The 23,208-nt window shown below is 36.8% G+C and overlaps 4 protein-coding genes across 8 annotated transcripts; 1 reads left to right on the top strand and 3 right to left on the bottom strand.

Moving 5' to 3' along the window:
* Positions 1–167: 167 nt before the first annotated feature.
* On the bottom strand, positions 168–15,630 carry LOC108596447 (tubulointerstitial nephritis antigen-like). 3 transcript variants are annotated; one of them, XM_017982193.2, is made up of 4 exons: positions 15,470–15,630; positions 1,923–2,100; positions 881–1,869; positions 168–822 (listed from the first exon to the last, which is right to left on the bottom strand). In XM_017982193.2, exons 2-4 carry the CDS (start codon positions 2,080–2,082, stop codon positions 679–681), a joined length of 1,293 nt encoding a protein of 430 aa, XP_017837682.1. In that variant the 5' UTR covers positions 2,083–2,100; positions 15,470–15,630; the 3' UTR covers positions 168–678. The 3 variants fall into 3 exon arrangements, with proteins under 3 accessions (XP_017837682.1, XP_017837683.1, XP_017837680.1); XM_017982194.1 differs by lacking the exon at positions 15,470–15,630 and adding an exon at positions 4,624–4,649; XM_017982191.1 differs by lacking the exon at positions 15,470–15,630 and adding an exon at positions 4,549–4,645.
* A 1,058-nt stretch (positions 15,631–16,688) lies between these two features.
* On the bottom strand, positions 16,689–19,266 carry LOC108597493 (membrane-bound alkaline phosphatase-like). 3 transcript variants are annotated; one of them, XM_017984076.1, is made up of 6 exons: positions 19,190–19,238; positions 18,612–18,798; positions 18,451–18,552; positions 18,069–18,397; positions 16,994–18,014; positions 16,689–16,938 (listed from the first exon to the last, which is right to left on the bottom strand). In XM_017984076.1, the coding sequence occupies exons 3-6, from the start codon at positions 18,521–18,523 to the stop codon at positions 16,748–16,750; spliced, it is 1,614 nt and encodes a 537-aa protein (XP_017839565.1). In that variant the 5' UTR covers positions 18,524–18,552; positions 18,612–18,798; positions 19,190–19,238; the 3' UTR covers positions 16,689–16,747. The 3 variants fall into 3 exon arrangements, with proteins under 3 accessions (XP_017839565.1, XP_017839562.1, XP_017839563.1); XM_017984073.1 differs by having other exon boundaries at positions 18,451–18,558; XM_017984074.1 differs by lacking the exon at positions 18,612–18,798 and having other exon boundaries at positions 18,451–18,558; positions 19,190–19,266.
* On the bottom strand, positions 19,120–21,762 carry LOC108597492 (membrane-bound alkaline phosphatase-like). The gene is made up of 6 exons (XM_017984072.1): positions 21,615–21,762; positions 21,494–21,557; positions 20,957–21,441; positions 20,552–20,901; positions 19,474–20,494; positions 19,120–19,413 (listed from the first exon to the last, which is right to left on the bottom strand). Exons 3-6 carry the CDS (start codon positions 21,027–21,029, stop codon positions 19,229–19,231), a joined length of 1,629 nt encoding a protein of 542 aa, XP_017839561.1. The 5' UTR covers positions 21,030–21,441; positions 21,494–21,557; positions 21,615–21,762; the 3' UTR covers positions 19,120–19,228.
* Positions 21,763–22,597: 835 nt separating this feature from the next.
* On the top strand, positions 22,598–23,128 carry LOC108597124. Its single transcript, XM_017983504.2, has 2 exons — positions 22,598–22,760; positions 22,817–23,128. Exons 1-2 carry the CDS (start codon positions 22,667–22,669, stop codon positions 23,053–23,055), a joined length of 333 nt encoding a protein of 110 aa, XP_017838993.1. The 5' UTR covers positions 22,598–22,666; the 3' UTR covers positions 23,056–23,128.
* Positions 23,129–23,208: the final 80 nt, after the last annotated feature.

The following is a 23,208-nucleotide window of genomic DNA, read 5'->3' on the forward strand; positions in this document are numbered from 1 at the left end:
TATTTCAATTATTTAGTAATTATTGTCTATAATTTAAAAAGAAAAAAAGAATACCCTTGCAAAACCAATTGTGAAATATTGTTAAACAAATGAAGAAAATTGCAAAAGCATATAATATATTATATAAAATATGAATAACCAAGGCGATTTGTATGAATTTTTAGTGAAATATATATATATATAGATCATTTATTTATTTTACGAGTACACGCACATACAGTTATAAGCCGAATCGGTTTATGTTTAATCAGTTAAAACTTAGCTATACATGAGCTTGACAAGCGTTAACACCAATCTACATTTAAGCATATACTTTTGTTAATTCTGCTGGCAGTATTATGTGTGTGAGAGAGAGAGAAAAAACATTTTTAGATGGGGACGGTGCTGTTATATACTTGGCAGTAACTGTTATAAGCTCCAATAATTTATAGACGGAGAGGAAAATTCGTGGGTTGGTGGAGTCTTGGCAGTTAACGTTGTTTTTCTACTTCTTCTGTTGTTGTTGCTGTCGACTTAAAGCTAATTCTTCATTTTAGTCCTAAGTTATATTTATATCAAAAAATTTACATATAGCGAAGCGCCTAATTCACGTTTTTTCTTTTGAGTTGGAAAAACATTTTCATTTTTAGCATGAGATAAAATTGTTCGTCACTGCGTTCTGTATAGAGATTACGTTACTTAAGGCGATCTAGCGTTGTAGTAGTTATACACATAGGGCCAGGAGGCAAGAACATATTCCTCAATGCCACACTCATTGGTGCCGCGCTTAATGCGGAAGTAGCCGCGCTCACCCCACCAAGGACCCCACGAGTTGGCCGCAATCTATAAAAGTTGAGCATTAGTAAATTGTATGAGCACTCAATTGGGTATTAAGACTCACCCAATACTTTTCACCGCCATGCTCCTCGCCCCAGCCAACCAGCTTGACCGAGTGGAAGCCAGTGGGTGCACCACGATTGACCGCAGTCTCCTTGTATATGCCACCGGAGTATGAGAAAAAGTCTCTGTAGATGCGCATGGTGGCCTGCACGGGACCCGATTGGTGTATCTCAGCCATAATGTCCTTCTCCTTGTTCAAGCTGTAGGCGGGACCAACTGTATAGAAGCTATCACGATTGACGCCATAGGCAGGCTTGCAGCCATTGGCCTTGAGCGAGCGACTGTTGCGATGATGTATCTTGCAGTTGTCACGACGCTGCACATAGGGATAGCAACGCTCATCGACAACACCCTTCTTATGCAGATAACGCCAGGCGGCGTCCAAGTGTCCACCCTCGCAGCCCTGCTGGCGGCGTGTGCACGAAAGAATGTTCTGAGCCGAAAGCTGTACAACTTCCTTGCCCTGACTTTGGATGGCAAAACGATCGGAGGCCACTGAAGTGGTGGACAGCACCCAGGAGGCACCACACCAGCCCTGATCGGGCACTTCGCTTATGTAGCTGGACCACTTCTCCACAGAGTTAAAGCTAGGCGGCAGATTGTCGGCGGATTTGGTCAGACGTGTCATAGCCTTAACACGATATGTGGGCTCCTTGGTGCCCAAGCGCAGGCGCAGACCTTCGCTGTATTTGTGACCCCACCACTCATCATATTTACGCGCCGACCAGCCCAGCTGATGTATGGAATTGACGCTGTGCACCAGCTCATCGTCCGTTAGACAGAGATCTTTGTCGCACTGCACAACGCCGTTGTCCAGGCAGCGGCACTCATTGCAGTTATCCTTAGTCGTGTTAAACTTGTGGAAATAGATGCCATTGTGCACGCAGCTCATTATGGGATCGGCTTCTCCAAAGCAGAATGAGCGATAGTCCGGACAGCAGTCACCGCTGTCGTTGCGATCACAGAACTCATCGCAATAGCAAAGCGAGGCTATAAAAAAGCAATTAAAATGATAATGCTAAAAGCTTATTGTGCGTACTTACTGGATATGGGCACGGAGCAGCCGTCGCGTCTGTCCTTGCAGCAGGTGTCCTGAAGCGCACAGTACGGACCCGGAAAGTCCAATTTGAGTGTGTGATCAAAGGCATGCAGCACGCCAAGCAGCGATAGCAGCGCCAGCACTAGCGCGCATTTGGTATACATCTTTAAAGGGGAGTACAACTGCAATAAACAATAATAAACTTAGTTAAGTCTATTACACAGCAAGAAATTAACGTTTAAGTTTAAGCTCTGTAGCTAAAGTTTATATTAGGCCTTAGTCTGATTTGATTCTATTGCGTCTTTTTGCATGCGGACATTTCTCTCAGTGTATTTATGCACGTAGTTAGTTCCTTATCTATTTTCATTTTTGCATATTGTTTGCACAATTTCGATTGTTAGTTTTTAGATTGCAATTGGTATGATTTGTTTATCACATGACGCATACGCCCCATAGAACGACACAGACCACACAGTCTATGAATTTCAATTATTTATGCCCAGAAACTGTCTTAACGGTAGACAAACTGGTTAGGTTAGCTGCCAAAAATAAATTTTCATAAAAATATCAGCTACTGCGACGCATTAGCAAAAATTACAATTAAAATATTTTGACAAACATCGAAAAAAAAAAACAAGTGGACGCATTAAAGTTGGGCGCAATCAACTTTTGTATACACTTTGACTGGATCACCGCAGCAAATACACGCATGCACTCACAAACACATGCACACAAAACACCCAACGCGTCACAGCTCGTTTTCGCTGTAGCGTCAGCAACAGCGACGGCGCCGCCTGCGTCGGCAGCGACGTTTGTATGGCGCTTCAGCACGCGCACCCGCTGTATATATTGAAAATTGAAATGTAAATAATTCCTAAGTTATTTATCTGATCCTTTTGAAATTTTTGACATCTGTCAAAACATGATTAAGCGTAATTGTAATTTATTTCAGATTTTTTATTAATATTTTTTAATTGCCGTTTAATCCGTTTTATTGTGGATGTAATCAGTTTATTGCGAATTGCTAGGGGAGGAAATAAAATAAAAGCGTTTGGGTTTGGATATAGGAGCACCTATACACAAAATTTGGTTGCTCTAGCTCTTATAGTTGCTGCGAAACAGTTGCTCAAACATTCAGACAGACGGACGGACAGATGGACATGGCTACATCGACTCAGTTTGTCTTGTTGATCAAGTGTATATATACTTTGCTGGATCTGCCACGCCCCCTTCTCCCTGTTACATACATTTGCACAATTTCATGATACCCATTTTCCATTTTTTACAAAAATGTCAAAGTGTATAAAAATCAGTCGCTGCTTAGAGTTAAACTCTTTGATATTTTTCATCAAGCTCATCAAGTATGCACAGCATGCAAATGCAATTAAGGTTTGTGTGGGGAAAACAAACATTTAAAGAGAGTTAAGATCAAAGATAAACTTTGCAAAAGGGAGAGCTTATAGTCAATATATAATCAGTTCAAAATATAATTTTGCAATTAAATTCAAATAGTTATTTATACCAAGCTCTTGTTATTAAAGGGAACAGCTATAAATTTCGAAAACTATTTTTCCCAGCTTATCTTACAAATCGTGCTTGCTGGAACGCTTATTATATGGCCGCAATTTGATATAGCCCCAGAAGAGCCAAGAACAACAAATGAATTAGCAACAGAAACGATTTACAAACACTGACCAAATAGCCGAGCAATCGTATAACAGTAAACTCTTTCCAAAAGAAACAGAAAAAAATCTGATGACGTCAGCTTTAAAAACCCATTTTAAACCCATGAAAAAAATGTATATTTTTGTTTCTTTGGCTCAAACAATCTTAAACGCTACGACAGCGAAAAGCAACAACTGTTTAAATAAAATAAAAAATAAAAATAAAATAATATATGGGGGAAGCGCCAACTTATGTTCTGGACGCGCTTGGGCATTAAACTTGTTTCAACTTTCAGCTCAAATCAAAATAAAAGCTTTATTATTTATTTAAATGCAAATTGCAAATAGACTTTTGGTGTTCTGTCTTTGAATTTAGATTCTGATTCTTTATATCATTTGCTTGATTCTAGGTGTTGTTGTTATCGAATTTTTTATTGTGTGATTAGCTTTTTATTGAGTGCCACGAAATGTATTCGTATTCAATTATTGAATCTATTCATAAATAGCTCCTGAATCATACACGCGTAGTTATTGTTGTTTTTGTTATTTATTTCATTAATAATTTTAATGAAGCGCAACTTGTTTTTTGTTTAATTCAGTGTTAATTTATTAGAAAATACATGTTTGTTAATTAATTTGCCGAAAATTGCAATTAATTATAGCACAAAGAATTTGTTTGCTCGTTATCAAGATTTTGTTTTATTATTTTCTCTGTTTTTTTAATTTAAAATTATCTTAACAAATATTTACGCGTTTATTATGCAAAAATATTTGTTTAATTCTCATAGCACATTTATTGTTATTATGTTAAGGAAAAATTTACGTAGATAAGTTAACTTTTGGTATTTGGAGCACAGTTCTCACTAAAAATTATTTATTTTATTAACAGCAAAAGTTTCGAGGCTTTTAGTCCTTTACAAATAATGCACAATTTATTATTATTTTATAAATATGCAGCATACTAACTTTTATTTGTAGTTGCACAATTTAACTGAAAGCACTTTTGTATAACAATTTCGATAAATTTTTTGCTTTACTAACTTAACCCGTTGTTCGTTTGATCGCGGCCAATCGTTGATTGAATTGAAGAAAATTTGCTGGCTACCACTAAAGCCCACAAAACGTTTGGCGACGCCAGCGCTCTGCGCAGCCAACTGCGCAGCTAGCTGCGCTGCCAGCGTAGGTGGTGAGAGTACGTGCGAGAGAGAGCTTAAATGAGCGTGCTGCGCGCTGTAAAGTTAAAAGCAGAAAACTTCGGGGCTTGCTCACTGCAAGGCTTTGTCAAAGGTGTATGTATGGGTGTGTGTGTATGTGTGTGCGTTGGGCAGAGGATTTTTTTTGCATGCGATAAGCAAAGTGCAAAGACAACTTCTAACTGTGTTTATATGTATGTATGTCAGCTTAGATGCTAAGGCAACTGATATACGAAACCAGTGTACGAGCAACAAAAACAAATTCCTTAAATTGTTTGTTGCGACCTTTGGCTTTGTCCCACGCGTGAAAGTCTCACTTATGCGCAGTTAATTAAATTTTATTTATTTCTACTCTGTTTGTTTGCTTGTTTTTTATCACACAAATTTGATATGATGTGTACATTTATTTGTACTTGATTGCACCCCAATTTGAGTTCAAGGTGATTGCAAACAAATCAAAATAAATACACATATTTCTTAACGCCGAAAGTCGAAAAGCTCTATGATTATTGACTGCTATCAATTAGAACGTTTTGGCAGATTTACTGTCTGTTTACATCTGAGAAATACAAAGTGCGTAGATGCTGCTCTACTGAGATCTCTCTCTCTCTCTGAGTTGTCTGTCAATTCGCTTAACTTCATTTCTCTGTTTTTTACATGCGGAAAAAGCATGTCAAGCTATAAAATTTGCTAAATACTTTTAATTTTTATACATATGTATGCAATTTATTCAAAATCAAATTTAAGTACGCATTACATACGCAGACTACAAATTCTGTTGGCATAACAGTTTCGCTTGTTTTACAATGGAATAGATCAGTGAAGAATAAATCCAAGCGAAGAATTGCAAATGAAGTTTCAAAGTTTTCTAGAGCGTTTTGTCATTAAATTGGCTCGTAAACATCGCAAGCAAATAAATTTTATGCTTTGCTTACGCATTTGTCTGGCAAACAAAATAAACAAGCTGAAAACCAAAACAACAAAAATACAGCAAGAAGTGAGAAGGAAACAAAATAACAGCCAAGACCAAGACCAAGACATTAAGAAAGCTAATTAAAAAACAAGTTGCAAGCTCAGCTACAGTTCCAAAAAGACAAGAGTCCACTACAGATCGCCACTGCAGACACATACATATGTATATGTATATATGTGTGTGTATATAAAAGACATTTGGAAATAAAGCCATCAGTCTTGAACCATTGCTAATTCGCAGTGTCGCCATTTGCATGACATTAAACTTAAATTTTATGAGCGACTTATGTCTGGCCAACGAATCTAAAGCCAACTTATGAGCAAACGCCTTAGGGCAATAGCCAAAAATAAGTACAAGAGGTGCTACAAGCAAGCGGAACTGCATATATAGTAGTTAGACGGAAGTGAGTAACAAATTTCATATCAATGAATCAACTGCACATTGTTAGTAATAAGCAGATAGCTAACAAAATTCATTGACAAAAGAAAGTCAAACAAAACTGGGCTAACAATCAGAGAACGAAGTCCCTATAAAATATGCACCCAGTTAGCTATATAATTGATATCCGATATCTATTGACAAATCATGAGCGTACATTCCAATTAGCACTGACTTATATGCCTATTAAGTACTTAACGCGATCATTATCATTAACAATTCAAAGCACAAGCAAACCAAATTGTTAACTATGAACAAATAATCGTTACGTAGGGGGTGTTAGTCTAGCTTTCAAGTGCGGCATTCCATTCTATTTAAGTCATTTTGATAAAATACAAACATGTTTATGAACTGACCAAAGCAAACACCTTAAACATTAAGCATACAAATTTTTAACTGTTTTGGTTTATTGTCAAGTGCTGTTATCATTGGGAATTAGTTCAAGTACAACATTTGTAACACTAAATTACCAATTGAAATTATAGATATGATTTTTATCAGCATTTTTGCGTAACAGCACAAGAACAGAACAAGCCAGTTTTTGTCTTTGGGCATAGCATGTGGCAACTTATCAACTAATAATAACCAGTGTTTATAATAAAGTTGACAAACCCCAAGAATTGGTTTCCAAGCTGCAACTGAAACTGAAACTGAAACAGTACAAAATGTTTGTTTGGAGTAAAAGTCGCGCTGGCTCCAAAGTCTACAATGAGTTGATGGAACTGCAACTTGGCCATTGCCATATGACAGCTGAATACTTAATACTGTTTACTAAATGTCAGCGCATATAGATCCAGCAGATACATATATAAAAAAGTCATAAGAGGCGCTACAATAGAGCAACATAAATAGAAAATTAATAAATTAAAGCTAGTACAGCTTAGCATTTATTATATTCTATATATTCTATATATAGCTGTTTGTTCTTATTTTAATTGCAAATGAAAGATAATTGAGTGTAACGCACTTATTTCAATTTAATATTAAGTAAATTGTAAATATTCCACACAGACTTAACACCTATGTATTTATTTAGGTAATCTTTTATTTCATCAGCTTATTTATAATATATTTAATCCCATAATTTTTATATACAGCTGCTTTATCTTCAATCAGCGCGCTTTCGCTCTCTCTCTTCTTTATCTATAACGCGCTCGCTGTTTCGTTTTGTTTATGCTAACCTTGTTTTATTTAAGTATATGCCATTCCAGTAAAATTACATCGCTCTGCGCGCTCTGTGCCCCCCGCTTGCTCTTGGCTCATATATTTGGCATCTTTATGCGGAAATTTCATTTCGGTATGCAAAATATTTTTCACGCTAACTATTACAATTGATTGGAACTCAATTTTTGGCCGAAGGCTAAATTAGCAAGTGCAGTCCAAGGTATACTAGAGGCATCCACTCAATGTATCTTCAAGGCTGCGCACATTTGCACGCAATACGCGCATCAGTTTGAGTTGTCGAATTCTTTTCACTTCTTTCTCTCAAGCTCTATGACGATATCAAATTGATAGAGTGCGATCACAAATTCAATTGAATTAAATGCCAGCAGCGCTTATTTTTTTGGGCAATCAAACGCATATTGCTGGCGCTGTGTGTACGCATAGATACCCAAGCTAAAAAGTATCTCAAAGTTGTAGTCTAGGCACAAACAAACCCGTTATTTGCCAAACTTATGGCGGGTATATGCTTGTCGGCAAGCTACAAACGTCTGTCGGCTGAGTAATAAACATTCTTAAAATTGTTGTTTGTTTTTAATATTTTGCCTCCAATTATGCGATTCGTTTCAATTACAAAATTTCAACAATTGAAATTTCAAGTGCAAGTTTTGGCGCCCCATGCGCTACTTATTGCTTTAGCATATTCTTCGTTTTTGTTTAATTTTTTGCACGACGTGCGTTTATTGTTTTTTATATGTTTTTTAACTGCAATGTCCGCAGACTGTTGCTGTCTGGCATGACATTGAGCATGAATTATGTACATTGAAAATAATAATAATAAATAAAATGAAATAGAATAAAAGACTACACAAGCAGTAGATCGTCTTTCAGTCAAGCCACATTGTTGCTCTCGAATTAAATAACTTTGTACTTTATTTTGTGACATTTGTTGAATTGCAAAAAACATTCCAAACTATTGATTTTTTATTCATTGATAAAAATGTACGAATTTCCGGGTAGACAATTAAACAGTTAAGCTGCTTAGCCAATGATAAGCAATTCAATTAAATTAGTTCATGCCTATTTTGAATATATATACAGCACAATTAGTTTTGACGTCACAAGAAACAATAAACATTCAGTTTGCCGCAAGTAATTGAAAATTTTTACGATTTTTGAAAATTTGTTTCAGAGTTTATCTACTGTTTAGTTTTGATAAGACGCCAAGACAATGTTTGGAATTTGTGTGCAAAAAGTTTTATGAAAATATATTTTGCATATTGACATGCACAATTATTAATAGCAAACATTATTTCAGCACGTGGGCTAGACATACCCTAGAAATTAAGAAAATTTAATGCAATTAAATGCAAATTCATTTATCGACCCTAATAGTCCACCCATGTATATTCCCCATTAAACATTTTGTTTAGCTATTTTTGAATGAAAATATCTTGTCAGCTGAGCAATGTTTTTATACTAATTAACGCTAATATTTGTTTATTGAAAACAAAACACCCACAGTGAAATATCTTAATATCTTTTCGCAAGAGCAGGGACTACAGTGGTTGGGCGTTGGGTATGGGTGGGCCTACGTCATTAACTGCTGCTTGCTGTAAACAATTATAAGCGCATGTTGTACTTTAAAAATATTAAACATAGCTAGTATATAGATTTTGTTGTTCAGTGGATCAGTGCTTATTTTTAGATGCTGCTGTTGCTGCTGCACAGGTATGAAAACGAACGAGAGTTTATCTTTTTTCATTTCGCTTGAAATGCACTCAAGCGCCGCCCACATGGACAGACAATTTGGCTCGTAGTTACTCGTAATTATTGCTACTTGACAAGCAGCAAACAATATTGGAAACCAAATTAGGTGCGCTGTCCATCAAAAAATTAAATACTAAACTGCACAGCACAGAAAAAGTAGCAGCAGTTTGCGTAATTGACTGTTGAACAAATCGCATATGCATGGAGTATAGTAGTTTTTATCTTTAAGTTTGTATAAGGCGCGAGATCAGAAGTTCTCAAGGTTGTTCCGTAAGTCGTAACGTTTGAGTTGGGCGAACAAAACCCTCAAGCATTTGTAAGCAAGTTCTAACCCAATCATCAATTCTCGCAAAGTACAGAAAAAACGTCGCCAGTCTTTGCTGCTACGTGCGCTATAACAGGTTGGGAATTGTAGCGCGCAGCCAAAGCATTGAGAAACTGATAGCGAGCAATGGCTACGCTTTGATTTAGTTAACAACTGTAAATTTCATAATAAACATGCTTTATTGCTTAATTATAATGCTGTCGTATGACAAATGTTTAAATTTATACAAATCCACAAAGCTTTATTGTATTCGTGCTCCATTTATGAAACGCCCACTGTGGCCGCTTAACGCCTTTATATCGGCCACTGGAGCGGCCACATTTGCTGCCCTGCGGCTGTCCCCAACTTACCTGTAATCATGTTATACACATATATATATATATGTAACTGTAACTGTATTTGAGCCTACATTTGGTATGCGAATTTGAAATTATGTATGGCATATAAATAGCATTTGATTCTTGTCTGATTTTTGTCTGATATGCATGACGAACTATTTTTGTGCTTATTTGTTTATATTGTTGCTCTTGCTTATTTGTTATTGTATGCGCTGCTTGCTTACCTGTCTTTATTTCTGTGAAAGCGACTTATTTAAATATTACTCAGCTCTATGGTATGTAAATATTCAATTGAAAATTGCGTAGCCGCATAAACTTTTACAGTTGAGTGTGTTGGCTATTTTAAGAATAATTTACAAAGTATTGTAGCTTGGGTATCAAGTTTACTTCCGATTGGGGAGTAATAAACAAATTCTTAGAGCGATCTTAATCATTTTGAAATTGAATGAAACTTTTAATCGTCAGTCCCCATTCAGTAATAACTTTTTAGATAATGCATAACTATGATTCACAATTTCAATTTATGAATTGCTATTAAAAATTTCTAATAAATATTGTTTACAGAAATTTTTCAGTTTTCATAGCTTTTCATAGAATTTTGAGTTTAATAATTTTTATATTATTTACAAGTTGAATAAACTGCAGACCTTGCAGTCTTTTGTGTCAATCGCAGCTGCAGTAATATCCAACTTTAATTGCTCATAAATAGTAGAATAAAAACTTTATTATAAACATTTACAATTAAAATTGCATTCTTGCATTGTTGTCTTTAATTTGTCAAAAATTGTTGCATGTGAAAGTTATGCGAAGAAGAAGATTATTTTAGACCTTGAGGCAAAAGCATCAGCCGCAAACGAAATGTATTTTTAATGAGAATTACAACATTTAAAATTAGAACAATTCGCTTTCAACGCAAAAGTGTGCTGCTGTGTAGTCTTAATTTATTTATTGTTTATATTGTTTTAATAGCATTGTTGTTGTTGCACGATCAGCCGCTCGCGTAATTTATTTGAGCATTTTGGCTAAAAGTCATTGTCAATGCCAAATGACGAGTCATAAAGATCTGCACATATATAAAGATAAATAGCATATATACATGTGTGTGTGCTCACAGCTGATGTCAGTGACACGCATGACAGACAGTTTCCCAACAGATACAATAGTCTGCTTAGCATTATATTAGATAGGTACTAACATTTATCATATTTTAATTTATTAACATTGCTAGATTAATTACCCGCGCATTAACAAATTCCAATTTTGACACTTTTCGTCAGCGAGCTATAAAAATTTATTATAAATTGTTGTATGCATGTGTCATCATAAATTAATTGCGCTATAGTATAAAATAAATACATTGTCAGCTGCTGGGGGGGGGGATCTGCTCAAACTCATGGGGCGCAAAAGCTGTTGACATTAAAAACTAATTAATTGGCTAGAGTGAGCGAGCGTTAAAATACATAAACTTTTATTAAGTTTACTAAATCATTTAAGAGATTATACGCTATTTATGTAAGTAACTACAGCTGAGTGTGTTGCAAATGTCAGTTAAACATTTATAATCAGCATTTTAATCAAAAAGAAACATTGTTCGTATTGAATTTGTTCATCGATAATGCAATCATATGTATGAAATATATATAAATATATATACATAAATTTTTTTTTTTGTTATTAATGTTTTTTTATTTACAATCTATCTAATTGAGATAATAAGTAAATGCTATCGATAATTTATGTATTTACAGTGTTTTTGCGGTGTTGGCTACCACCCTTGGGTGGCCTAAATGGAAGGTCAAGTGGGTGGTGTCTTTTGAGTCGCCTTTGGTGTTATATATATATATATATTATATACATATCATATATATATACCTCACTCTTTATTAAACATGACTCTAACAGTTCGCAAAGCGTATTTTATAGTTAGGAGAGCTACCCATACAGTTACGCTCTTCCGTTCTCACTCAACATTAATTCTACTAAAGCTTATGGCATATTGTAGCTAAGTGTTTTTTAATTGTTGCCATTGAAACTTGCCAGCCACCCACCCACACACACATTTGAATGTTAATTGTGACGTATGGGTGAGCGCTACTTTCGATTAGCATGCGCTATCTAATTAAAGTGACAAAAATATCTCTCACTATTGAACTACTTTCGCATATTGGCCGTATAAGTAGTGCCAATCTAACGGTGCTGCTTATGGCCAACAGCCGCTAATCAGCTAAACGTAAACAAAATAAAAAAGTATTGTAAACAAACACACAGATACAAATATAGAAGGTGTGCTAAGTTGTTGGTTACGGGTTTTTTATTTTTTATTCTTAAGTTGAAATAGGAATGCGCCCATGTGACGTCAGTAGAAGATCCGTATTTACACAAAAGCTTAAAGAACTCAACTCTTAAATACCAGAGCAACTAGTCAGCTGCTCTCGCACACACACACGCAAATAGTTTAGCACTTGTTTTGTTTGCTTGTATTAGTGCGTACTCGAGTTTGCACTTTCAATGGGCCGTGAGGCAAACACAAAGTGACGTCATTTGTCAACATTTGCTGATTTGCTGACAGCACTCAGATACAAAATACTTAAATGCACTTACAACAATAATAATTTTGTTTTATTTTTTTTTTTTTTATCATAGCCCAGCATTTCAATTGCTACGAAAACTATGCACGGCGCCGTTTGCGTGCCATTTAATAAATGCATTTAATCAGTGAGCGTCGACGTCACGCGTTGCCAATCAGGTTTGTGGGGGCGTACACCACTACAGCTGCGACTACTGCTATTACAGTGGGGCAAAGTCTATGAAAAAGGCAGCAAAGAGAAGCCTTCGACTTAATTTGATAGCAACAATATTTAAATATAAAACTTTGTTGCTCTATTCGATTTACATATCATATGCAATCGCTGCATTAACTAAATTAAATAAATTTCCATGCCATAGGTGTGTCTAATTGCCCATTTGGTATATCAAATGTTATGTGTAAAAATTTCCAACAATAATAATAGCCATCACGTTAATAAACATAATCATTTTGGCTTACAAATGCGCAACAAATATGCTAAACTTGAAACGTGTCTCAATTTCAGACACACTTTGTTATAAATTCTTGACAATAACCTTTAAAACGGCAATCAACAGTGCGTATGCGCAATTGACAAGTTGACTGCAATTGCCAGCGGCAATAGCAAAGCCTGTGTATTGTGTATTTACATTTTAATTGCCGCACATATCATATTTATATTTTTGCTTAAAGTGATTCAAGCCGTGTTCAAAATGACGCTACTTCTAATGATGTCGTCACGCTTTTCAGCCAATCCCCCCAAAGCAGAGCGTGAGTAATTGGCAATAGAATTGCATAATATAAATGTATAAATGACAATGATTATTATCGCCTGCGGTTCTAAAAACCAAGCAAGTGTTGGCCAATTGATAAATTGGCTGGCGAATAAAATCAAATATGCATTAAAACTCGTAAAACTTTCGTATACGAGCTAAATTAATTGCCATAAAAAAATGTAATTAAAATTGTTAAAATTCGGGGTGACTCAGTTGGCAACAAATTCTTTAGCAATTAACATTTTATAGCTATGAGAGAAAACGGTACCGACTAAGTCTTTAGTCGACAACTTGGACATAGAGAGTTGAACTGGACGACAACAAGCCGCAGGGAGGTGGCAGTGGGGTCATTAGCATATGTGAAATGACATCAGCGCATTTGTCAGCTGGGCGAAGAGTCAAAGACCAAGACCAGTAGCGAAGCCAGGTGAGTCTGCCAGGTCAGACGTAGGGTGGGGGAGGCGTAAAGGTTTGCCCGGAACTGGGCTGTCAACGTCAACGCAAGCTGATTGCGTGTATTTTTTTTTTTGTTTAGTTTTAGTTTTGGTTTTTTTGTTTATGTTTAGTTAATAACAACAACAAGAAGAGCGACAAATTTATGGTTTTTAATAGAGCTTAAGCACTTTGCATATTGTTACAATTTGCTTAAAACTAACACAAATTTACAAATGTTTTTTTTTTCAGCTTTTCCTGTTTGTAGTATAACCAAATTCTGGTTAACCTTAACAACAATACAAGTCTTTCATATGGCTATAACTATTTACAATTCAAATTGTTTACAATCAATACAGCAACAACAACAAAATAAAAACAATATCGAAATGCGTTATGCTTGTTGTCTCGGGCCCGTTTATTGTCATATGAATAGCTTTTGATTATTATTTCTAAACATTCGATTCAAAATCTAAGAATTATAGCCAACAAATGCATTCAATCAGCTAGAACAAATACAGAGACCAGGAAATAAAGGTGTAACAGCAAATTTACGTTTATATGGTTTATATCAGCAAAAATTGTTTGTAAGAATTAAAAATAGATTTGTAAGCAATTGTAATAATTTGTTGACATTAGACGCATAAGATTACTAGCTAAATACACAAATTATAAATATTCTAAAGTCATTCAAAATAAATTAGTTCAAGCACATAACATTTAAGTTTATTAGTTTAGCATGTTAATATTGTAACTGGTTTATGAAAAATTAATTAACAAAACAAAACATTTATATTATGCGGCTACTGAACTGCGCCTAGTATTCAATTTAAAGCTAAAACATGGCATACTTTAAGCGCTTGCCAAAAATACTTTTAGCCATCTCTAATAATTGCAGCTGTTATCAGCAATATTTAAATTGCTTAATTGTTATATTATGTTTAGTTAGTCAGTTATGCTGATTAGACTAGGCAAACAGTCTGCCAAAAGACTAGGAAATTTTTTTTTTATAACGTACTTTGCTCATATAGCAAACATTTTGAGCATTAAGCATTGGCATGCAAATATTTAAGCGCTGAGTTACTTTTTGACTTGATGGATGACCAAAAGCTGCTGCTGCTGCTGCTGCTTCTTCTTGGTTTATCTATATATATGTATGTCTATTAGCCCACATTTTTCATAGCCGTGACTTGGCTCAGTTTCGGCTGCAGTTTCAAGTTTAAAGCTTTTCTTTTCGCGCTTGTTTTGTTGTTGTCTGCACTTAAGTGCGCTTTATCATGCTAAATGCATCTACACCCACGAATTGCCAGCAGCATTTATGCGCTCTGCCAGCAGATACATCTTTCATCCAAACCAAATTGAGGCTGGGAGTCAGGAAACAGTTCACCCAAGTAGCACAAACAACGCGCTTCAATTACTTTCTAGCTTAGTTTTAGTTTTATTTTTGCCAGTTGCGCATAAATAGCGAAAGTAAACTTTCAACAGAGCCTTGACTAGAATGATATATGTATAAGCAATATAGTTTGCTTTTTAAACAAATTAAATTTAAATAAAATGCATTGCGCATAATATAAATGGCTTAAAAATTAAATCAATAAGTTGAGCTAATTGAGCTACTATATTAATTCTAAATTCCGCGTCATATATTTTTACACGTGTGTATATTTTTATATCTATGTGTGTGTGTGTGTGTTATTTGCGGTAATGCGTAGTGGTTCAAGTTTTAACACCCAACACCTAAACAAGGCGCAAGCAAACCGCATGACAAATAAAAAAATAAATATAACACAAATTCAATTCACAAGTTGTCTGATTAAAAATTTGTTATTTAATCTATTGATTTCCCGCTTAGCATCGAATTACACTTAAACTAAATAGCTAAGCTTGTTGTAAATAAATTGTAGCTGACACTCACCTGTCCGCAAGTCAAAGCAATTGACACTTGATGTTTGAAAACAATTTTGGCTTTTCAAAAACGCTAAACGTGACAAAAGTCAAGCGCTGTCTTGCAGAGTTAACACACACACGCACACACTTACATATATATGCAGACGTATATGTATAAACTATATATTAAGTTATAGGCGCAGTCAATTTATATTAAGTAGCTTAAGCCGCACGCGCGTTTGCTGTCGCCGCAGATTTTCAACTGAGACTTGAGATTTGAGCAGCGCCAGCTTGAAGCAACTGTCAGCAGCAGCTGACGCCGGCAACAGCAGCAGGCAGCGACGTCAGCAGCGCAGTTAGGCTTTACAGAAATTTAACCAAAAATTTATAACTGAGCAAAATAATGGGGCTACCTTCAAGCAATGACAGCGCACAAGGACAACAGACAACGATCCTTAATTGTAATGCGAGAAAAAATAAAAACAGTTTAAACAAAATATATATATTTACGAGTGTTTATTGTGTGTGCGTTTAACAAAAGCATGACAAACAAATTACAAGTCAAAGTCATTTCATTATGTGGGTGCAACAGTTACAGATACAAACTGCATCTGTGAGATACAATTTTGCATATGAGCGCGCAAGTGACAGACGCACTGACAATACTTGAACCTGACATTCAATAAATATCACACACACACACATAGACTGAGAGGGGGTGGAGTGTGTGAGGGTAGTAGACAGCGTGTGGCAGCACTTCAAGTCCAAACTGTGAGCCAAAGCTAAAATATTGATGCATGTCTCGAGAGTTAATTGAAAACTCGCCCAACAGCAGCAGCGACTTGTTAAATACACTTTAGCTATAAAAACAAACAAAGCTTTAATAATATAATTACACAATTTTCACTTGCCAGTCTAACAAGCTTTTAATAAAAAATAATAATTTCAATGTGCTTTACAATTTAAAGTTTAGAATTAATTTAAGAGGCCAAGATCCGGCTGCAACACGCACAAGTTCAATTCACACACTTATGCAATGTTTACAAGCATAAGTTTATAAAATATTTATGTGCTTGATGCGTTTTAAATTGAAGTCAATTTGCATCACACACACACACTTGCATTTATATTTATGTGCATGTTGTGCGCCGGCAATAAATTATTTTACTAATGTCAATTTAATTATTGATTTCTTAAAAAAACGTTTGCTCTTATTAATTGAAGTCATATAAACATTTAACAGTTGTCAAGCCACAGGCAATTTAAACTAATTCATGGATTTCTTAACAAATTTAAGTCTAAGTTATTACTTATTAAACCTATCGCATAGCTTGGGTCCATTGCCAATGCAAGATGCATAGGCCATCAAATGCGGTATCGTGCTCTGCTGCATAACTCCAGTGAACAGATGCGACTGTGGTCCTGTGGCAAAGATGCCCACATCATCGCCAGAGTGTACGCCAGGATAACCCTTAATATAGCTAGGAAAGACAAAGTCTGCAAGCAAATAAAATTAGAATTCAAATGCTTTTTTATATTAAAAGCTACTCACCTGGCCTCTTAATTTGCTCTGTAAGATCAATGCGCTGACCTTGCGCATCTAAATACTGCTCCATGCCCACAGCGTAGTTCAGTGTGGCATATTTTACACCATTCAGATCGGCGCCATTCGGATTGAGTCCCAAGATGTCGCTGCCACGTCCTGGATAGCCAGAAATGGACAAGGGATGCGCATGATCGGAAGTTACAACAATTAGTGTCTCTTCCGGATTGGTCATGTCAAGCGCTTTCTGCACTGCCTTCGCCATTTCATGCACTTCATCCAAAGCCAACTGCGGCATGTTTGCATGATTAGCCGAATCGATGTTGCCACCCTCAACAAATAAAAAGTAGCCCTTATCATTCTTGCTGACCATCTCAATGGCCTTTTGCGTCATCTCTTCGAGCGTAGGTGTCAAAGCAGCGTCAGCTTGTTTATGCAGATCCATTAGACCCGAATCAAAAAGACCTATCAGCTTGCCCAGGCGACTGGCATTAACGCTTAATAGCTGCGCACGATTGTACGCCAAAGCGCCATCCGGATGCAGCGCTTGCCACTTGGAGAGCAGATTAACGCCATCAGAACGTTCGCCGGCCTTGCCAAAAGGATCCTGAATATGTTTGGGTAAAAACTTGCCCATGCCGCCGCCCAACATGACATCAAAGTGCTTGCCAGGCGCTTGAGTAATCAGTTGTGTGGCAATATCCGTGCAGCTGTCCGGATGACTTTTGCCTGCGCCGTAAGTTAGAATGTCTGTATCGCTCTCGAAGAAGCGACTGGTCGTATGTGCATAAGCTCCCGAAGGACTTGCGTGTGTAAGTGTGGTGGTTGTTACTATGCCGCTGGATTTGCCAGCAGCTTGTGCCCAGGCAGCAATGGAGCTAACATGATTCGCAGGATCTTCACTGCCACTGCAATTGTTGTATTCGACGCCTCCATTGATGCCCAGAGCTATGATGTTCGTCTTCACACCACACAAATACGCCGTAGCCGTGCAGGCAGAGTCCGGCACTTGAGCATTGGTGCAGTAAGTCTGGAGAATTTAGAGCTCAAAAGCTAATCTTTGTTTATAATTGATAGCACTAACCTTGCTGAGTCCTGTGTAGGGAAACTTCTCAAAAGTGAGAGCGTCTTCCTCACCGGGATTGCCCTTCAGCTGACCCTGGAGTATGCGAGCAGCAGCTATAGTGGTTAGCGACATGCCATCGCCTAGAAACATAATGACATTCTTGGCCTTGCGCTGATCCGGCTGCGGCTGCTTCAAACGTGTTGCCATCTCCTCATGCGACAGATTATACCAAAATTGAGCATCGCGCTCCTGTAGCGGCGAAGTTCTATTCTTGACAAATATGTTTATAATTTCCTCAATAATCGAGGACATGTCGGATCTGCCAGTTCCCAGTGGAAACTTGTGCACTGCAAACAGTTGGCTAATTAATATATAAAAGGACACGGAATTCGGTACTTACTGTCAACGGCGCCTGACCAAGCAGCAGCTAGCAGCGCACTCAGCACTATTAAAATTCCTAAGATCCTTGCCATCTTATAACTCGTCAAATGTACATACGAAACTATAACTAATTATGAAAATGTTCCAGCTTTTATACCTTTTAACATGTTGCTAGCTTACATAATCTTAACTATGTAATTAGATACATATTTTTATGTGGGCTCATTATGTTTATCTTGCTCAGCTCATAGACTTTTAGGCTTTTGAGCTTTTATGGTCATAATGGTATTACTGGGCTTAAGTTTGCATGATTTAGTTCTGCGTGTGATCAAACTCAATGTCTAAATGTTTAGCGTCTTAGTTTGAACTGATAACAGAAACTTTTGTAAATTAAAGTAATGAAATAATTAGTACTTAATTAGGAAGCTGTAAGTGGGTCAACAGCAATGTTATTACAACAAATAAAGTCTGTGGCTACTTATAAATTTACAACTCTAAAAGTTCTATTGTGCGTTCTATTTTAAGCGCTATTACTTAAGTATTAAGTACTTACATTTTAGTGCAGGCATTAAAAAAATGTAAGTATATATGCATGCATATAATATAATTTATGTAATATTTGCACAGATTTTAAAATAGCTAAATTTTAAGCATTGCTCATTATTTTTGCCATTGCTGTGCATCAAACTGATTAAGAAATTAAACAGCTCAAATATAGTAGTAGTATATATAGTATAGTAGTATAGTTATTTATATACCGGTAACCAAATAATAATAAAGAGCACGCTGCTCCTCTTTTAAAGCTTGTCACAAAGCTTTGGTCCATTGCCAATGCAAGCGGCATAGGCCATCAAATGCGGAATCGTGCTCTGCTGCATAACTCCAGTGAACAGATGAGACTGTGGTCCAGTGGCAAAGATGCCCACATCATCACCAGCGTGCACACCTTGCTCGCACTTTATATAGCTGGGATAAGTAAAATCTACAAGTATATACGAATATTTAATAGTCTTTAATAACTTTATCTTTAAGAGCTACTCACCTGGATTCTTTATATGCTCTGTTAAATCAATGCGTTGTCCATGCTCATCCAAATATTGCTCCATGCCCACAGCATAGTTCAGCGTAGCATACTTTACTCCATTCAAATCATCACCATTTGGATTCAGACCCAATATGTCGCTGCCACGGCCTGGATAGCCAGAAATGGACAAGGGATGAGCATGATCTGCAGTTACTACAATGAGTGTCTCTTCCGGATTGGTCATATCAAGCGCAGTTTGCACTGCCTTTGACATTTCGTGCACTTCATCCAAAGCGAATTGTGGCTGATTAAAATGATTGCCATAATCGATAAGACCACCCTCGACGAACAGAAAGTAGCCCTCATCATTCTTGCTAACCATCTCGATGGCTTTTTGCGTCATCTCAGCAAGCGTAGGCTTCAGTACAGCGTCAGCTTGTTTATGAAAGTCCATAATGCCAGAGTTAAAGAGACCAATAAGTTTGCCCAGTCGACTGGTATCCACGCCCAACAGCTGATCACGATTGTAGGCCAGAGCGCCATCCGGATGCAACGCTTGCCACTTGGCTAGCAAATTAATGCCATCTGAGCGTATGCCTGCATTGCCAAAAGGATCCTGTATACTTTTGGGTAAAAACTTGCTCATGCCGCCGCCCAACATGACATCAAAGTTCTTGCCAGGCGCTTGAGTAATCAGCTGTGTGGCAATATCCGTGCAGCTGTCCGGATGACTTTTGCCCTCGCCGTAAGTTAAAATGTCTGTATCGCTTTCAAAAAATCTATTAGTTGTATGTGCATAAGCTCCCGATGGACTTGCATGTGTAAGAGCGGTGGTGGTTACAATGCCACTGGCTTTGCCCGCAGCTTGTGCCCATGCAGCAATGGAGCTAACTTGATGCGCAGGATCCTCACTACCACTGCAGTTGTTGAAATTTACAGCTGCAGTGATGCCAAGAGCCACAATGCTCGTCTTCACGCCACACAAATACGCCGTGGCCGTGCAGGCAGAGTCCGGCACTTGAGCATTGGTGCAGTAGGTCTGTGGAGAATTTAGAACTCATAAGCTAATCTCTGTTTGATATTTGATAGCACTAACCTTGCTGAGTCCTGCGTAGGGAAATTTCTCAAATGTCAAGGCGTCTTCCTCACCAGTGTTGCCCTTTAGCTGTCCCTGCAGAATGCGAGCGGCAGTTACAGTGGACAGCGACATGCCATCGCCTAGAAACATGATGACATTCTTGGCCTTGCGCTGATCCGGCTGCGGCTGCTTCAAGCGTTTTGCTATCTCCTCATGAGCCAGATCATACCAAAACTGCGCATCCTGTTCCTGAAGCGGCGAAGTTTTATTCTTAGCAAGTGCGTTGGGATCCATGATGTTTTCGCTGCCACGTGTGAAAATACGCTGCACTCCACCCACTAGATGCTCCTGCTTGTGTATCTCAGGCACTGCTAAAAGAAAATACTTTAGTTAATATGTTCTAAGGACTGCTCAGTTACTTACGCTCAAAGGCAGCTGCCCAGGCGGCAGTAACCAATGCGCTGAGCACTAGTACAATAGAAATGTTCTTAAGCATGATTGCTGCCAGAGCCCAACTAAACTTTTGGGTTGAATAGCCTATATATATACATATGTCTATCTAAAAAAAATGAGTCGCGCGCGTGTCTAATCTTTAGTAGTTCTTTTTTTATCTGAGCATTATTATAACAGTTGGCAAAATTTGTATAAATTGTCATTTTATGACAAGTCTCGTGAAATGAATTAATATTGCTAAAGTTATGCATCAAAATAAGAAACAAATAGAGTGATCACACTGGCCTACAGCTGGATTTTTTTTTTTTTCTTAAAATTTGCATTATTTTGATGGTTTTTTAATGTTTCTTTTGTGGGTTTTTAGCCATATTTTTTTTCAATTCCTCGATACGTTTTCTGATTCTCTTCTGTTCCTCAGACCACTTTGCTTTAAGCTTTTGTAACTGTTCCGCTTCCTATAAAAGTTTATATTACCAAATACAAATATATAAAAATATATATACGCACTTTTCTTCTAATGTACTCTTGTTCTATAGACGTACCCTTGTCTTTAAAATCTTTAGAATAATTTCTAATGAAAAAGCGTTTAAAATTTTAAGCTAGTTTTCGGTTTTTAGACAGCACCAACCTTAAGATTCTAAGTAATGAAGTTTTTGGATATTTTAAAAAGCCTAGACATCTGCTGACGGCTTTGCCAATATATTGGTTCATAATGACCTCTTTGAAAACCCAATAAAAAATAAAAATTTTGTAAAAAAGTGCCAAAAAATTTATAAGAAAAGCTTTGAATTTTGAAAATGACTTACTTCACTATATGTACTAAGTTTTTGTTAAAAACTATAAGAGTAAATACATTTCAGAAATTCATTCATTGAAATAGGAAGTGAATAACGGCTATCTCACGAAATTAGCAAACATTAATAAACGCAGCAGACAAAACAGAGACAGCCGGGTGATAAAAGGCAAGATCTGATTAATCTAGTATACGTTTTTGTTGGATTATACTTTAAGGCACGCAGGCAAGTAATGTTTAGTAGGCTCTTTGCATCAGCACGCTTAACAAATTTAAAGAAAAAATATTTTTTAAAATCTGCTAGTGAGTCGGCAATCTTTTCGGCATGTCATTTCTTTTGAATACTGTCATTCGTCGCCAATTTGGCGCTAGAAGTATGTCTGGCAGCGCTGGCCAAAGTGGTGGTAATTTATTGTATGCATATAAAACTCACAATTTTACAAGATAACGCTCCATTAACAGCTGGTTACAAGTTTTGGCAACGTCTTACATTCTGTGTTGCGCTCCCAACCGTTTGTGTCTGCATGATCAATGCTTACCAAAGTAAGGAAACTGAGCCGTCTTCAGAATTTGTAAAATATGAATACTTGTGCCGCCGTGAAAAGCGTTTTCCTTGGGGTGATGGTACGAAAAGCTTGTTTCACAATCCGCATGTTAATAAGCTTCCAGATAAAAACGAGTCGTGAATGCATAACATAGGAATACGTTAAATAAAGCGCAAATAAATATTTCATGCTTAACTTTTTTTCAAACAGGTCTGCTTCGACTTTACAATCAATGTCAAGTTATCGTTCAGCCACCACTTTAGTTATCGTTTTCATTCGTGCTGATAAGGTAGCACATTTAAACCCTACTTAAATTCAAATATTTTATTTTACATTTGTACAATGTTATCGTTAATTAATGGAATTTATAGTAAAATTAGGTCCGATGCAGCTGGAAACAATTCCGTGAAATTTGTATTACCAGGCCAACGTGCAGGTAAAAACAAAGCTTTATTTTATTTATTTTTTTTTAAATAAAACTTTCCTTTGCAGTTAGCAACAAAGTATGGCAGAGTCTTGGCTTCTTTGTAGTCATGCCAGCTGTCGGCTTTGGCCTAGTTAAAGCTTTTATGCAGATAAAGGAGCAGAAAGAGTCCCAGGCGAAACCAGTAGTAATGGATTATTATAGACGTCATCGGGAGAAGGGTACAGTGCCGGCAAAGTCGCATAGAAAAAATGAAATTAAAACAATTGAGGATAATGCAGAAATTGGTGCATTCTTTTATTGGTAGAAAATATGCATAGTAAACATTTTAATTTATGTATATTAATTCTATGTAAATTAAAATAAATTGGATTTATTTAGCAGAGCTTCTGCCACGGCGTCTCTTACGTGGCTCTTCCACAATGCGGTTACTTGACTTTTTAGCAGCCTCACCAGACCT

This window comes from Drosophila busckii, chromosome 2R, assembly GCF_011750605.1.
Source record: "Drosophila busckii strain San Diego stock center, stock number 13000-0081.31 chromosome 2R, ASM1175060v1, whole genome shotgun sequence".
Classification (NCBI taxonomy): Eukaryota; Metazoa; Arthropoda; class Insecta; order Diptera; family Drosophilidae; genus Drosophila; species Drosophila busckii.